General features: G+C 41.3%; 1 protein-coding gene across 1 annotated transcript in view; it reads left to right on the forward strand.

The window, feature by feature from the left end:
• Positions 1-2,025: 2,025 nt before the first annotated feature.
• cd81 (CD81 molecule) overlaps positions 2,026-16,132 on the forward strand; it is a 90,125-nt gene continuing 76,018 nt past the window's right edge. The window contains exon 1 of the mRNA XM_003214756.4: positions 2,026-2,302. Within this exon, the coding sequence (XP_003214804.1) occupies positions 2,237-2,302 (66 nt within the window). The 5' untranslated portion in view covers positions 2,026-2,236. The remainder of the gene's footprint in view (positions 2,303-16,132) is intronic.

Here is a 16,132-nt window from a genome sequence, read left to right on the forward strand (position 1 = left end):
GATGCCTGCCATAGATGTGGGCGAAATGTCAGGAGAGACTGCTTCTGGGACATGGCCATACAGGCCGGAAAATGCACAACAACCCAGTGCTTCCGGACACTCACAACCTCTGAGGATGCCTGCCATAGATATGGGCAAAATGTCAGGAGAGACTGCTTCTGGGGCATGGCCATACAGCCCGGAAAATGCACAACCCAGTGATTCTGGCCATTCACAACCTCTGAGGATGCCTGCCATAGATGTGGGCGAAATGTCAGGAGATAATGCTTCTGGGACATGGCCATACAGCCCGGAAAATGCACAACCCAGTGATTCCGGCCATTCACAACCTCTGAGGATGCCTGCCATAGATGTGGGCGAAATGTCAGGAGAGACTGCTTCTGGGACATGGCCATATAGGCCGGAAAATGCACAACAACCCAGTGCTTCCGGCCATTCACAACCTCTGAGGATGCCTGCCATAGATGTGGGCGAAATGTCAGGAGAGACTGCTTCTGGGACATGGCCATACAGGCCGGAAAATGCACAACAACCCAGTGCTTCCGGACACTCACAACCTCTGAGGATGCCTGCCATAGATGTGGGTGAAATGTCAGGAGATAATGCTTCTGGGACATGGCCATACAGCCCGGAAAATGCACAACCCAGTGATTCTGGCCATTCTCAACCTCTGAGGATGCCTGCCATAGATGTGGGTGAAATGTCAGGAGATAATGCTTCTGGGACATGGCCATACAGCCCGGAAAATGCACAACCCAGTGATTCTGGCCATTCACAACCTCTGAGGATGCCTGCCATAGATGTGGGCGAAATGTCAGGAGAGACTGCTTCTGGGACATGGCCATATAGGCCGGAAAATGCACAACAACCCAGTGCTTCCGGCCATTCACAACCTCTGAGGATGCCTGCCATAGATGTGGGCGAAATGTCAGGAGAGACTGCTTCTGGGACATGGCCATACAGGCCGGAAAATGCACAACAACCCAGTGCTTCCGGACACTCACAACCTCTGAGGATGCCTGCCATAGATATGGGCAAAATGTCAGGAGAGACTGCTTTTGGGGCATGGCCATACAGCCCGGAAAATGCACAACCCAGTGATTCTGGCCATTCACAACCTCTGAGGATGCCTGCCATAGATGTGGGCGAAATGTCAGGAGATAATGCTTCTGGGACATGGCCATACAGCCCGGAAAATGCACAACCCAGTGATTCCGGCCATTCACAACCTCTGAGGATGCCTGCCATAGATGTGGGCGAAATGTCAGGAGAGACTGCTTCTGGGACATGGCCATATAGGCCGGAAAATGCACAACAACCCAGTGCTTCCGGCCATTCACAACCTCTGAGGATGCCTGCCATAGATGTGGGCAAAATGTCAGGAGAGACTGCTTCTGGGGCATGGCCATACAGCCCGGAAAATGCACAACCCAGTGATTCTGGCCATTCACAACCTCTGAGGATGCCTGCCATAGATGTGGGCAAAATGTCAGGAGAGACTGCTTCTGGGGCATGGCCATACAGCCCGGAAAATGCACAACCCAGTGATTCTGGCCACTCACAACCTCTGAGGATGCCTGCCATAGATGTGGGCGAAATGTCAGGAGACTGCTTCTGGGACATGGCCATACAGCCTGGAAAATGCACAACCCAGTGATTCCGGCCATTCACAACCTCTGAGGATGCCTGCCATAGATGTGGGCGAAATGTCAGGAGAGACTGCTTCTGGGACATGGCCATACAGGCCGGAAAATGCACAACAACCCAGTGATTCCGGCCATAGAAAGCCTTCGACTACACCGTAGCTGTTTCCAAAACTACAGCTCCCACGATTCCATAGCAACGTGGAAGTGCATGCACTCTCAGCTTTTGCAATCGCGGTGAAGGGATGCTCCAAGTGTGCGGCTTCTTGAAAGGGAGTGCGGGGTGTAAGGGAAAGGAGAAGCAAGCGACTGAATAAGCGCTGGGCCTGGGCGGCCTGTAGGCGGAGGCAAGGCGCTTCTGCCTGCGCGGCGGGGGGAGGAGGGCGCGGGGCTCGAGGGGCGGGGAAACCGCGGGGCGAAAGCGAGGCGAGCGGGGAGGCGAGCTCTGTAAGCCCCGGGAAGAAGAAGCAGCAGCAGCGCCAGGCAGCCCTCCCTTCCTCTCGTTGCAAGGCGCCGCCGTCTCCGCTCCTCCTCCTCCTCTTCTGCTTCCTCCTCGAAGCCCACCAGGCCGAAGCCCCTCTCTACCCGCAGCCATGGGTGTCGAAGGCTGTACCAAGTGCATCAAATACCTCCTCTTCGTCTTCAATTTCGTCTTCTGGGTGAGTCGCCGCCTCTCCCTCCTCTCGCTTGGAGATGGATGCCGATAACAAGAAGCAGCAGCAGCAGCATTCGCACTGGGCTGGGTGGCCGCCGCCTTGTTATCGCCTGCCTCGGCTCTCGCTCTCCTTTTCAGGCCAAAACAAAGCACTGGATTTCGGGGTGAACCCACACCAAGGGAAGGAGAAAAGGGAGAACGCATGCTTTCCTTCCCCCTTTCGCAACTGAACGAACCAGGCTCTCCATTCTCAAAACAGCAGCCAACCTTGCTTGCGTCGGAGAGAAATGGGACTTGTTGGGCTCAGGGAGTTATTCCCAGGGAGTGCATCTGCACTAGAATCGATACAGTTTGATCCCGCTTTAACTGGCATGGCTCAGTGCTATAGGATACTGTGGTTCCCAGTTTGGGGAGGCACTAGCCTTCTTTCTGCCTCATCACACCAGAGCATGGATCCACTTTAAATCCGGTTTCTGGAGATTTCTGGGATTTGGAGTTTTGGTGAGGCCTAGGGTGAGGTGTTTAAAGCCCCTTCCTTAAAGTGGATTCAGAGTGGGTCAAGGGGCCCTTCCACACAGCCCTATATCCCAGAATATCGAAGCAGAAAATTTCACAATATCTGAGTGTGGACTCAGATAACCCAGTTCAAAAGCAGACATTGTAGGATTTTCTGCCTTGATGTTCTGGGATATAGGACTTTGTGGAAGAGCCCTAGGCTCTAGTGTGATGAGATCCCTAGGCAGAGGAAGCTAAAGACCGTGTAAAACTGCATCTACACTGTAGAATTAATTCAGTTTGAGACCACTTTTAACTCCCTTGGCTCAGTGCTATAGAATCCTGGGAGTTGTAGTTTGGGGAGTCATCAGCACTGGCAGAAAAAGTCTTTCGAAACTGCAGTTCCCATGTTTCCACAGCATTGAGCCTTGGCACTTAAAGTGATGTTGAACTGCATTAATTCTCCAGTGTAGATGCACTTTGTGTCACCGTGAGTCTAAGGTGACTTGGGCCCCTTGGGAGACCCACACAGCTGAATAAAATCCCACATTTTCTTCTTTGAACTGGGATATATCGCAGTGTGGACTCAGATATTCCAGTTCAAAGCAGATATTGTGGGTTGATATACTAGGTTATATGCCCATATGGAAGGGCCCTTGAAGGCCCTTTTATAACAACAGCAATCTCAAGAAACAGGGGGGACCCCAGTTTTAACTGGGAGATAGACCCCCTTTTCTCTCCCTTTCCTCCAAATAATAATAGTATTTTTAAAGGAACAGTAGTGATGAGAGGGAACTGGGGCACCAAAAGACAGGTGTCTTCCCCAAGTGTATTCACCCTTAGCAGATTATAATTCTGAGATTTTGGGGTTTTTCTGCATTTTTTTCTTCAAAAATGTATACAACCTCAAGAGGAGGACAGATTCCAATACAGGGTGAGCATTCCAAAATCCTCTAAAATTGTGTATATGAGAAAGTAGTACCTTGGTTTTTTGGTATCTCAGTAGACACACGCTTTGTTTCATGCTTCAGGCTATGTCTATAAGGCGTATGTGAAACATAACATTGATTTTGTGTTTGGACTTGGGTCCCATCTCCAAAGTATCTCATGAAGTACTTACATGCAAATACAGAAACTCCAAAATCCATAAAAATGTGAAATCCAAAATAATTTGTTGATGGGTATGTCGCATAAGGGATACAACCTGTAGGGAAGTGTCACGAAATTACAGAAGAAATTATACGTAAGGCAGGCAGTTCCTTGCTCCACAGGGACCTCAATCTCAGCAATTCATATAAAATCAGAATTTAAGATTAGGTTTGTAACAGATTAAATCATTATTACAATATTTCTTCTTCAATGTAAATGTATTCACTTAGCCAACAGATAACCATCATAGCTACAAATAACTGTTCAAGAGTGTATATATTTTTGGGACCCTATTTCTCCTTCTACACCATCATTTAGTTTTCTTTTGAAAAAAAATGGGAAGAAGAGAAGGAAAATACAAAGAGAAAGTTTTGTCTGGTTCTGAATCTCTGTTCTATCTCAGCTTTCAAGTTAAGGGAAAGGATTGTAGCCGTGGAAACAAAAGTTTCTTTTGCTTCTTAACACAGAAGTTTAATTGATCTTAAATAGAGAAACATGCTGTGGTAAAGGAACATATCTAAATGTTCAAAATATGCACTAGAGTGAGATTTTGTTTTTTCTTTCTAGTAAACAACTTTTTAAAAAAGAGCCTTGTGTTTGGCATGTTGGGGTTTTTGGTTTGGACGGAAACTTTGGTATTTTGCAAAGTTGTTCAGGATTTTTTTTACAAATAACAGCAAGCATATCGATTAAAATTAATCCTGAACTGTATTTTTATTTCTGTTAATGAATGCTGTAGAGTTCTGTGTTTTATGGCCTGAGAACAGAAACAGCTTGGGGGGGGTGGGGAGGGGGGTGTTTGTGGGTGTGGAAGAAGCAACTAAAAATATTTGTGAGAAATAAGGATGTTTTAAAATGGATGACTCTTGCAGTGCCTTTTCAGACAGCCTTTCATGATCTCATCTTTCCTTCTTGCTTGGAGATTTTTGCACCAGCCACGCCCCGGGTCTCAGAAGAACTTCAGCTTGAGTTCTTGTGGCTTTGAGCTGAAAAGGAATTTGGATCTTTGAAAAATGGTATTTGAGAAACCTTGGAAGCCAAGTTGTGCAAATTTGAGGATTCCCGTTTTCGTTGCTTTATAATAAAACAAAGGAAAGGGTATTGTTGTACACAGAAGATGCAGCCTTTGGGCCCTACATTTCTGTCAGTGGAAACTGGATTTCCTTGGGTTATTTTTCTGAGATCTGACTCCTAGTCAAAAAGTATTTCTGTTTGGATACTGTTTTGATATTTAACATATACACCACTGGAGTCACCTGGCTTCAAGATGTTGGAGAACATTTTTCCACTGTTAGCTTGAAGGGGGTTTTTCAGACCCAACTTCTATTTTCATCATTTGTCATGCCCTATAGCAATGCTACCAAACACAACTCACAACCAACCAGTTATGATAGCTTCTGCCTATGCTTCAATGGCATAGTGGTATACCAAATTGTAAACAGCTCTGGTTTGTGGTTGGGAATCTGCTCTGTGCTCATATAAGGCCACTCTGTTTGTCCCATTTTAGCTTCTCTCTTGTGAGGAGGGATTTGAATGTAAAGAACACAGTGCTTTGTGCTTGTTCCCTCTTCCATATTGTTTGCCTAAGCATTTGCTGTGCAATCCTAACTCAAAGGTTCAGCAACTACAGAGGATTAACATTGGATGCAATTCTCTTGTGCCAGCAGAAATGCCATGCTGCCAGCATGGCATTTTCTGCAGCTCATCTCAAAGATTTGCCAACAGAATCATCTGCTGGCAGAGCTGCTGTGCTTGCCAAGAGCTTGCTGGAGAAGAATGATCAAGAAAGAGACCAATTTAAGTCAGATCAATATGTCCTCCAGCCTATATTGCAGACACAATGTTAGACCAGAATGAGGGAAAACCTAAGACATTTGTAAAAGCATTAGGCTAGGGTTTGAATTTTACATGACTTCAGGTGGTCTAGTTTCAGCTCAGTTGGGCCTTGTCCATTTAGAACGTGCTCTCAGACTGCAGTACTGTGCCCATTTTACATGGTCTTCAGGAGCTCAATGGGAGCTACATCTGAGGAAACAGGTTTAGGACTATGCTGTTAATGTATATGTATTTCTGAGATGCCTGATTGTTCATTGTCCATTTTGTCTCTAGTTGCAAACACAACTAGAACATTGCTTTTGTACTCTTCTTGTTAAAATTGATATTACTTCTCCGTTTTCATTGTTTTTCTGTGTTAGCTAAACTGGTCATTGATTCAGATTCCTGCCTCCCCCATCTCATTGTCTTTTCCTTGGCTTATAAATAGGTCAGGATCAGGCCTATAGCCAGAAAAAAAATTGGGACAGAGAGGGAGAGGTTGAAACCTTTTTTGGAAAATCATGAACAGTAGGTTCATAATACAAAACAATTTAAATTATATGACTCATTCTATGCAGAATATATAGAATTAATTAAATCAAATTTCTATTTTAGTTACAAAGTTTGAAGTCTTAAAAAACTGAAAATGATTCTTAACTGATAATTTATGGTTACAAAAGAATAGCACAACATCTGTTGGAAACACTTGAAAACGGTGTTAATACACTTTGACAGAAATCAGGATCTATCGATAAACTTTGGTGGACACTCAAGAATGCAAGTACAGTCAGTCTTTCTTGCTCCATTATAATAAAGCTTTATGTATGTTTTCAGACATTTTAGAGTTGAAAAGGACCTTTCATTTTTAATTGTTGACACTTGTTCAAGTTGGATTTGAAATGGCTACAGTTAATAGGGAGGAACACTTGTAGTTCCCGAACTATCTCCCTGTGCCTTGTAAACCTTTCTTGTAGTCCAGAACTGGGATGTACATATAATATACCATTGGTGTTGGTGAAGTTGCCTGCATGTTACTTTTACAAGTCTGCCTTGAACAGATGCAAGGAATCCTAACTTCTCCACCCGTAGACTCCACCACTGATCTTGCTGTATCAAGGATCTGCTAAAATTCTTTCACAAATTCTGTGCACATCTCCCTGGCTTTTTCTAAGAAACTGTTAACGTGTTGCAGACTACCAAAGATGTCCATATCTACTCTTTGTAATATTTTGCTAAGTTGAAGGGATGATCACAGAAGCTTTCTTGGGATGTGTATGGTTACTACAAATTCAGAATTCAGAACAGCTAAAAGAAGGTGTCCAGCTTGGGAAGAAGTCTCACTGTTGTACAGACTACTCTCTTTCAATTCTTCAAGTGTTCTCACCACCACACTGTACAATTCAACAAAACGTAAAACTGCATCATGTCACTCAACCCAACAAGTTACACAAAGTGGCAACAGTCTGCTTGCTCTTGATTCAGGAAACCAGTTTTTCATCTTTTTCTTCAACAGTTCCAGTCTGATGAATGATGCTCCTAAGAAATACACACAGATGATATTGTTCCTTGGCAGTTTCTGACAGGTGAAATGCTGCAAGTCTTTGTTAAGGCTAGGTTTAGTGAGCAACCACTGCAGTAGATGCAGACAGCCATTGGACACTTCTACAATATAATTGCCTGTGCTCCACTAATATGACCACTCATGTTAGCAGCTCCATCATAACCCTGTCCACACAAATATTTCAAGTTCAGCACAATTTTTCCAGTGTTTTCAAAATAATGTCCGCAAGTTCTCAACCTGCCATATCACTTATCATCACAAAGCCTATAAAGTCTTTTATTTCTGCAACTTCGACATCAGTGTACCTTACCAAGGGCTATAAATGTTTGGAGGTACAGTAGAGTCTCACTTATCCACCACTCGCTTATCCAACGTTCTGGATTATCCAACGCATTTTTGTAGTCAATGTTTTCAATACATAGTGATATTTTGGTGCTAAATTCGTAAATACAGTAATTACTACACAGCATTACTGTGTATTGAACTACTTTTTCTGTAAATTTTGTTGTAAAACATGGTGTTTTGGTGATTAATTTGTGAAATCATAACCTAATTTGATGTTTAATAGGCTTTTCCTTAGTCTCTCCTTATTATCCAACATATTTGCTTATCCAACGTTCTGTCGGCCCGTTTACGTTGGATAAGCGAGACTCTACTGTATTCACATCCAAAGTTTCATCTACCAAAACAGAAAAACACTGTGATGCATTGCATCTTTCAACAATTGTTGGACTATCTTGTTACCACATATGTTTATAAGTTCATTTTGTATTTGAGGACTAGTATATTGGGCATTCATAGCTACAGTTTCGAGATGACTTTTCACGTCGGTGTCAGGTCATTGTGCAAAGGTTCTTCACAGGTAATAGGTCCTGAATCGTTGCTCCCTCTTAAAGCCAGTTCTTGTTGGTGACAAAGGACAATAGCTTCTACAATTGATAGAAGTTTCTTTCTGTTGTCTTCTGCTTTCCTTTATCGTGATAAAGGAAATTATCTGTGAATTAGCAAGAAGTTTTCAGCCAAGCACAAGTTCTGATGGTACTCTGTTTTTTGATGTCTATTGAAGACTTGCTTGCTTCGAAACCCTGTTCCCTTCCCCTGTTTAGTGGGTGCTTTGTTTGTTCTTTTCCTGCATGGCAGAAGGGGGTTGGACTGGTTGGCCTCTGTTGTTGTTGTTGTTGTTGTTGTTGTTACAAAGGCTGGATGGCCATCTGTTGGGGGGTGCTTTGATTGTGTTTCTCCTGCATAGCAGAAGGTGGTTGGACAGGATGCCCCTGGGGTCTTCCACTGAAATACTGTTAAGTTTATGTGGGTTTGTCCATGCCTGATATATATGCATTGTTCCCTCACTTATCGCTGGGGTTAGGTTCCAGGACCACCCGCAATAAGTGAAAATCCGCGAAGTAGGGACACTATATTTATTTTAATATTTACACATTATTTTAGTAGTTATACACTATTTGAAGTCTTTATCAACCAATCGTGTGTTGATAAATCGCCTCCTTCTCCTCCCATTGCCACTTGGGCCCCTTTTCTCTCCCTTTGGCTTCTCCTTCCTCCCTTCCTTAAGTTGTAAATTGTAATTTTTAATGATTTATAATAGTCTTTTAGAATTTATTGAAAAACCGTGAAACAGCGAATCCGCAAAAAGTGAACCGTGAAGTAGTGAGGGAACACTGTAGAAACATTTCTTGGAACTCCACGATAAACTTTTGCTTCAAAAAGGGCTCAAGGCTGAAACAGTTTGAGAACCCCTGGCTTAGTGAATTGTTGGAGATGCATAAATATGTTTCATTGCACTGTACAATACTGGATGTACTAGAATTTGCTAATATTTGGTTTGCTTTTAATTCTGTTACTTTGAGCGTAGTTGCATTTTGAATCTTTTATGTATATAACTGTGAATTTTATCTAAAGGGATTTCAAAAATTTGTTTTCATTTCATGGATGCATATGCACTCTAGGTACATACTTTATCTTTCTGACTGTGAGGAATCTCTGATATAAATCAGCCTCTGTCTCCCCATGTGTTTCCTGTTAGCCATTTCTGAATATATGATATGTAACAAGTGACATATTCCAAGCCAAATGTGACAATGTACTGCCAGACTTTAGGGTAGGACAGGATACATGACACAACCATTTTCATACCTTCCTAAGCGTCCTGCCAGAACAATTCCTATGTTATTAATAGTAACTCTTAGCATGTGATAGTACTGGCTTATGTTTACAAGGGAAGATATGCTCCCTCTATTGGAGTGCCCTTTGTGTGTTGCCAAGCAGTCCAGTGCATGCATGAGATCAACCTTGAGAGCAGAGTTTTTGTACAGTACAACTGCCAGCCTCCCCCAGCCAAGTGAAAGATTGGGAGCTGCAGTCCAGAAAAAGTAATGATTCTAATTTCTGTTTCAGACTAAGTAAAAACCAAATCTGGAAGGCTCACTTTTTAGCACAGCATATTTATGATGGAAACAAATTCAAAAATAGTCTAAAATGAAATGAACATATAATTAGCGAGCTAAAAACTTATATAACTCATGAAAGGAATGTGCAGGTAAGGGAAATGCCTAGGACCTGGGGCTGAATAGCATCATTAGGCTAGTCTTTCCTCTGCCAGCTACACCAAGATCAAGGTAAATGTTTTTTACAAGGGGAAACACTCCCTATAGGGGCTGTGCAGCTCCCAAATAAAGAAATCCAAACCAATACGTTAGTAGCCTGGGAGGTTCAGATCATGCATCCTCCAGGTAGTACCTGCTGTTCAGCCACAGGCCCTAAGTATTTCCCTTACCTGCACATTCCTTTCATGAGTTATATAAGGTTTTAACTCACTAGTTGAGATGGAGTCATAAGGAGAGTTATTCTATAGGGTTTTTATTGCCTATGTCTTTGATCAAAGACATTTAAAAAAAGATGGGCACAAAATAAAATCTGTTATGAATTATCACTGTGTACAGAGTTCTTATCTGTGCAGTTCTACATCTGGAGAGAAGAGAAGGAATGCGTATGCATGCTTGAGCGGGGAGAGAAAAAGGGAAGAAACTTAAATTGGTGAACTAACTCTTGTGTGGAAACTCAGTTTTCTTTTGAGTGATGGTAGAACTCATTGTGACAAGGTTTTAGTGAAATGATGGAGAAGGACACAAAGAGTACAGGCTGGAAAAAAAAGAAAATGCATGTTATGCTGTTGAGAAGAAAGAAGTATGTCTCTTTAAGTGCTCCCATACATTTTTGAATTTACTAAAAATGAAATATTCAATAATTTTACGTAATTTAATTAACAATACTTTCAACAATGAACAGGAAAACATTGCATCTCTGCCTCCTCTCCACCCAGCCACCCAAAACCCATTCTCTTTCTCTTCTTAGCTTCCTATTGCCATAGTCTGACATTGTGTTAAGAGTGAAGAGCTCTCTGAAAATGGCTGAAATTCAGCAAGAATGATAGCTAGGGAGTTCCTGGGCAACCCACATATCAGGGGGTTTTTTTGCCATAGAAATTGGGATTTTTTTTTTCTTCCATAAGAGGTCTTTCTGTTTCTAATTTTGTTTCATTTTATCTAACTGGCCTCACCATGGTACTACCTTTCCATGGTGGTGAGATAGCATTCTCCTCTGAGGCAAAGAGGGAAGTTTCTGTTAAGAGTGCTGCTGGCGGGGGCAGCAGACTTTTGCTGAAGAACCAGTAGAAAAGTGCCAAACAGCTACTGGGCAGCAGCAGTAGGGGTGGCTGACATTGGCGAAGGGTCTGTGAGACATTCAGAAGAAATTTATGACAAAAACCTTATAATGAGAGAATCCAAAATAAGCCAAGATGTAGTGCCAGAAAATGATACTCCCAGCTTGGAAGGCATTCAACAAACTTCTGGGGTAGAGCAGAAAGCAACTACAAGTAGTCAAAAGTTGCTCATTATAGAAACATTGAATGTGGGAACCATGAACCAGAAAGTTAGATGTAGTAAGACGAGAAATGAAATGTAAAAAATATTTCAGCACGTGGGGTGAACAAGTTAAAAGCAGACAGGAATGTGACGTTTTTAATCAGGTAATTACACAGCAGTTTACTTAGAAAATGAAAATCTAAGAAAAAGATGTGGCATTAATAGTGAGTAATTTTGCAAGGCCAATAGCTTATTCATCCCAAACACAATCTTCAAGCAACCAAATATGTGACTGTATAAATGGACACCACTTGATTGCCAATATAGAAACCAGATTGACTACATAATTGGAATGAGAAGATGGCTTTGTATATGTCTTGAATATATTATTTATACAATCCAGCTAATTTTTGGTTTTCACACCTCTCTGGTTAAGTCATGACTTTGCCCCATTTTTTACCTAGAAATAGACACTAGATCCCTTAAAATTGAGTCAGGTGATGGTGGTGATAGTTTTTCAATGTTCAGTCTCAGTGATGGAGTCACAGATTGTACTTGTAAAATAGCTAGGTGACTTGGACACACATACTAATCATATCATTGCTACATTGGTTTCTCACTTTTCAAAGGTTTCAATCTGTACAAGTGTCAGCACAACTGAACAGATTTGTTTGAATTTCAAATTTGGTCAATGAAGGCATATTTTTAATTGTTGTAAGATTGATTAATGCCTAGTATTCTTTGATGGGGTTAGAGATGACATATACAATGGGATTTTGGTATCCGCTGGGGTACCAAAATCTGTGGTTGTTCAAGTCTCATTATATACAGTGACCATGAAGAGTTGAATAACTAGATACAGCATCTGTGGATAAAGAGAGCTAAGTGTATGCTTGCAGCTAGGACACACAGATAGCGTAATCATACGGGGCATCTTTTCCTGGTTTATATTTGAGAATATTTAATTGTTTCCTCATAAGAAAAGGGAATAGCAAATCCATATGTATGAAATGCAACAAAGGAAGGCTCTGGGAATGTTAAGCTGATCCTCAGTTTCCACTTTGCATAATATTTCTTTGGGGTTCTACAGACCTGAAAGAAATAGTGCCTTTTCCTGAAAATGGAAAGAACTTGCTAGTCCACTGCTGTGGACGAGAGTGTATGCATTCCAGGAAACTATAAAAAAAAAACCCTAAGCCGTTTATACTTTGCTTTATATGTCCAGAATATGATTCAAAGCATGTCTGGGGTTTTAAATGAAAAGTGGGAGGTGTTAAAATTATCTCAAATATTAGAAAGAATTATGGAGAAGTGACTCTGTTGCTGGAAGTTGTTATTCAAAATGCCCACTTCATTCCTACTTCCAGGACTGTTTCCTGGTTGGATATAGATTGTGGATTGGAACTAGCTCTCTCACAAAATGGATTAAGGAAGGTTTATCAATTCTGACTTGTCGAGTTTCCAGTCAAAAAGAAATGGGTAGTCCTTTCCAGTTATTTCTGACTTGTGGTGACCCTAAAGTGTACTTAGCACAGGAACTGAAAATGTGTGATTTGCTCCAGATCACCCAGTGGGCTTTCATAGTTGAGCAGGTATTTGAAACATTGTCTCCCAAGTCGTAGTCCAACGTTTAGTCTACACTGCCTATCTTCCATAGCACTTGTACCACATACAACATAAAACAGTGAGGTTCAAAGTATTTCCAGACAGAAAATTTCTCACTTTTTTCTGCTTTATGGATAATCCGTGGTAATAAAAGAGGAAAAAGCAATGGAAAACAAGGGTGGGATAAAAAGACAAGGACATCTGGAGCTGATATAAAATTCACTGAATGCAACAAGCATGTTAAAATCTTTGTCTGGAATTTCCCTCAGTCTTGCTAGAAGTGTGCTTCGTGCATGATATGTGAAGTGCATAGTTAGAGGAACCACATGGAACGGAAGTCTACTTTAACATTATGGTCTCATAACAGGACATAGAGTGGGGTGCACTGGGGTCTGATGCAAATGTTTGTGAAACAAGTGGGCCAATAGGATTGTTTTGTGGTCTGGTAGCACTTAAAGAATCATTTGCAAGGCTGGCAGAAGTGGAAGTCAGACCATGTTGTGAAACATGTCTTTATTCATAGGATCTTGAGTAAAAGTGGCCCCTACATATTTTGAAGGTCTTTGAGGTTACTTAAGCTTTTGGGAGCCAGGAGGGTTCTCAAGGTTGACACCAAAGTGACTTGTTTTAGTATTCAAAGCTGTTCTTTCTCTCACTCCCCTCCCTTTCTCTTTTACACCTTCTGTTGCTTCCCATACCGATTTGCTTATCTGTGGTCAGGCATTGTTGCTAATAAGTATTATAGAAGAAACATTTGGTAGCAATGTACTGTCTTGTCAAAGGCTTTCAGAATCACTGGGTTGCTGTGAGTTTTCCGGGCTGTATGACCATGTTCCAGAAGCATTCTCATGTTCAAGACAAGATTGTTTGAAGGCTTTAGAAAAATAAACTATTCTTCAAGGAGATAAAAAAGTCCTGTTTTCTTTTTTGCTTTTGTTTTATGTCTTCAATATCTTTTTTATTTTTAGAACATAATACAGTTAAACTTGTCATTTTTATATCTGCGTTTTTGTCTGTAACTGTACTGGTTCTGCTGGTTTTATCTTTTCATGCTTAGGCAAACTATGGTATTAAAGGAATAATACAGTATACTGCATAAGGGAACTGAGGTGTGCTTATATAGCAATATATAATATGAATTAGAGGTAAAAGTGATGTAACATGTAGGAACGTAGACCATGTTTCTCAGCTTTCTGTAGCTGCTTTGATCTTTTTCAGTGTATTTTCTAAACAATGGATTGAAGTGGATTTGTAAATAATGTATCAGAAGTTAGTGCAAACTTAGTTTGCTAGAACTAATTTTCATGGAAATAGGAGAAATGTATTTGTGTATGAGAGGGAAGGGTTGCCTGCCAGCTTATGAATTACGCCCGGTCATATAAAACATTATTTGGAGCCTTATGTGAATTGAGCTTCAGTTTCCTAGGATTATGACACACACACATTTCCCCCTCCCCCCATTTGTGTTTTTAAATATCTGTAAGTGGCTTTGAATCCTATGCTGGAAGAAAGGCGGAATATAAATAAAGAAGATGGGGGCTTTCCTCATTCTTCCTGTAACAATTCCTTCCTTTCTTGTGACAAAGACAAGATTGGTATTTTAATCAATTATATACACATTATAAGTATCAGAAGAACTGTAAAGTAAGAACTATCACTGTTGAGGCATGCATATTTTACATTGTATTTTACTTGCTGAAGCAAGGATTTGTGGAATCTGCTGTTTGTAAACTTCAGGGTCAAAGGCTCAGTTTAACATATTTTCTTTTAGAAATGTTCACAATGTCCTGCTTGAGGCACAGTGTTTACTAACCAACCGATGAATAAATGTTTCATGGAACAGCCATTGTCCCAAAGGGAAGATTATTTTTCTTTTTAAAAAACTTACTATAGTTGGGCTTCTCTATCCATGGTTCAACACCCATGGGTTCTCTTGAAAAAATATCTTTTTAAATCAAAAGGGAGAGGTAGAAATCTTGAACTGTTTATTATTTATTTGGCCTACATTCTGCCTCCTAAAATGGGACCCAAAGCAGCACATACTGTGTGTGCTTTGTGTGTATGTGTGTGTGTGTACACACACACACATTCATTCACACACACACACACACAGAGCACACACAGTATGACCAACTTGTCCATGGATGCAATATCCACAGTTTTACCTACAGTTTTATTCCAAAAATATTCTTTCTCAAGTGTTTGTGGGCTCTCTAGGTTTTCCAGTGCGATTCTGTGGTATGCTTCCAACCCAAGTATAGTCAAAGTATAAGCTTTGTTATCCACAATTTCTGGTATTCATGAGTGTTTGTGGATGTGTATTTTTTAAATGTATCCTCCATGGATACAGGGACCATACATTAAAGGCCCATGGCAAATCCCTGTATCACAACCAGTTAAAAGCTGAAGATCTGTTTAAATAAGGAGGTTTTTCCCTCCTGGTGAAAAGAGCACAGAGAAGAGACCAAGTGGGTATTCCCTTGGAAAGAGCTCCAAATCCTAGGAGCAAGCACAGAAAAGGGGCCGGGCTGTGGCGCAGGCTGGTGAGCAGTAAATCACTCTGACCATGAGGTCATGAATTCGAGGCCAGCCCATGGCGGGGTGAGCACCCGTCAATTAAAAAAAAAATAGCCCCTGCTCGTTGCTGACCAAGCAACCCAAAAGATAGTTGCATCTATCAAATAGGAAATAAGGTACCACTTATAAAGTGGGGAGGCAAATTTAACTAATTTACAACGTTGGAATGAGGATGTGCTGTCACAGTGGATGATGAAGCAGCTGCTCCCCCCTGTGTCCAGAATCGAACATCCCCTCAGGAGAAGGTTAAATTGCCTCTGCGTTTGTCTCTGTCTCGGTTCTATGTGTATATGGGCATTGAATGTTTGCCCTATATGTATATAATGTGATCTGTCCTGAGTCCCCTTTGGGGTGAGAAGGGCGGAATATAAATACTGTAAATAATAAATAAATAAATAAATAAATAAATAAAAAGGCTCCTTCCCATGTCCTCAGCAGGCAAGCATGCTCTCCCTCAAATACTGTAAAACCTCTTATGAGGTTTTGGTCAACCTCATAAGACTTGGTCAACCTCTTATGAGATTGATCCACTTTTTCCCCTCCTAGGTGTAAACTTTAAATCCCTGGAGTGCATAATTTCTGATTCAGTTCAACAATGACATTAATTGGGATATAGTATCACACAAATTATAATCTGCCAGAATTTTTACATATTTTGATTAGAGCGGATAAAATGTTCTGGTCTTTTTGAGAGTGCTACACTTCAATTTCCAATCACCTTTTTGTAACATGTTAGGCTTGATGTTCTTTT

This window comes from Anolis carolinensis, chromosome 1 (genome assembly GCF_035594765.1).
Source record: "Anolis carolinensis isolate JA03-04 chromosome 1, rAnoCar3.1.pri, whole genome shotgun sequence".
In the NCBI taxonomy this organism is placed as follows: Eukaryota; Metazoa; Chordata; class Lepidosauria; order Squamata; family Dactyloidae; genus Anolis; species Anolis carolinensis.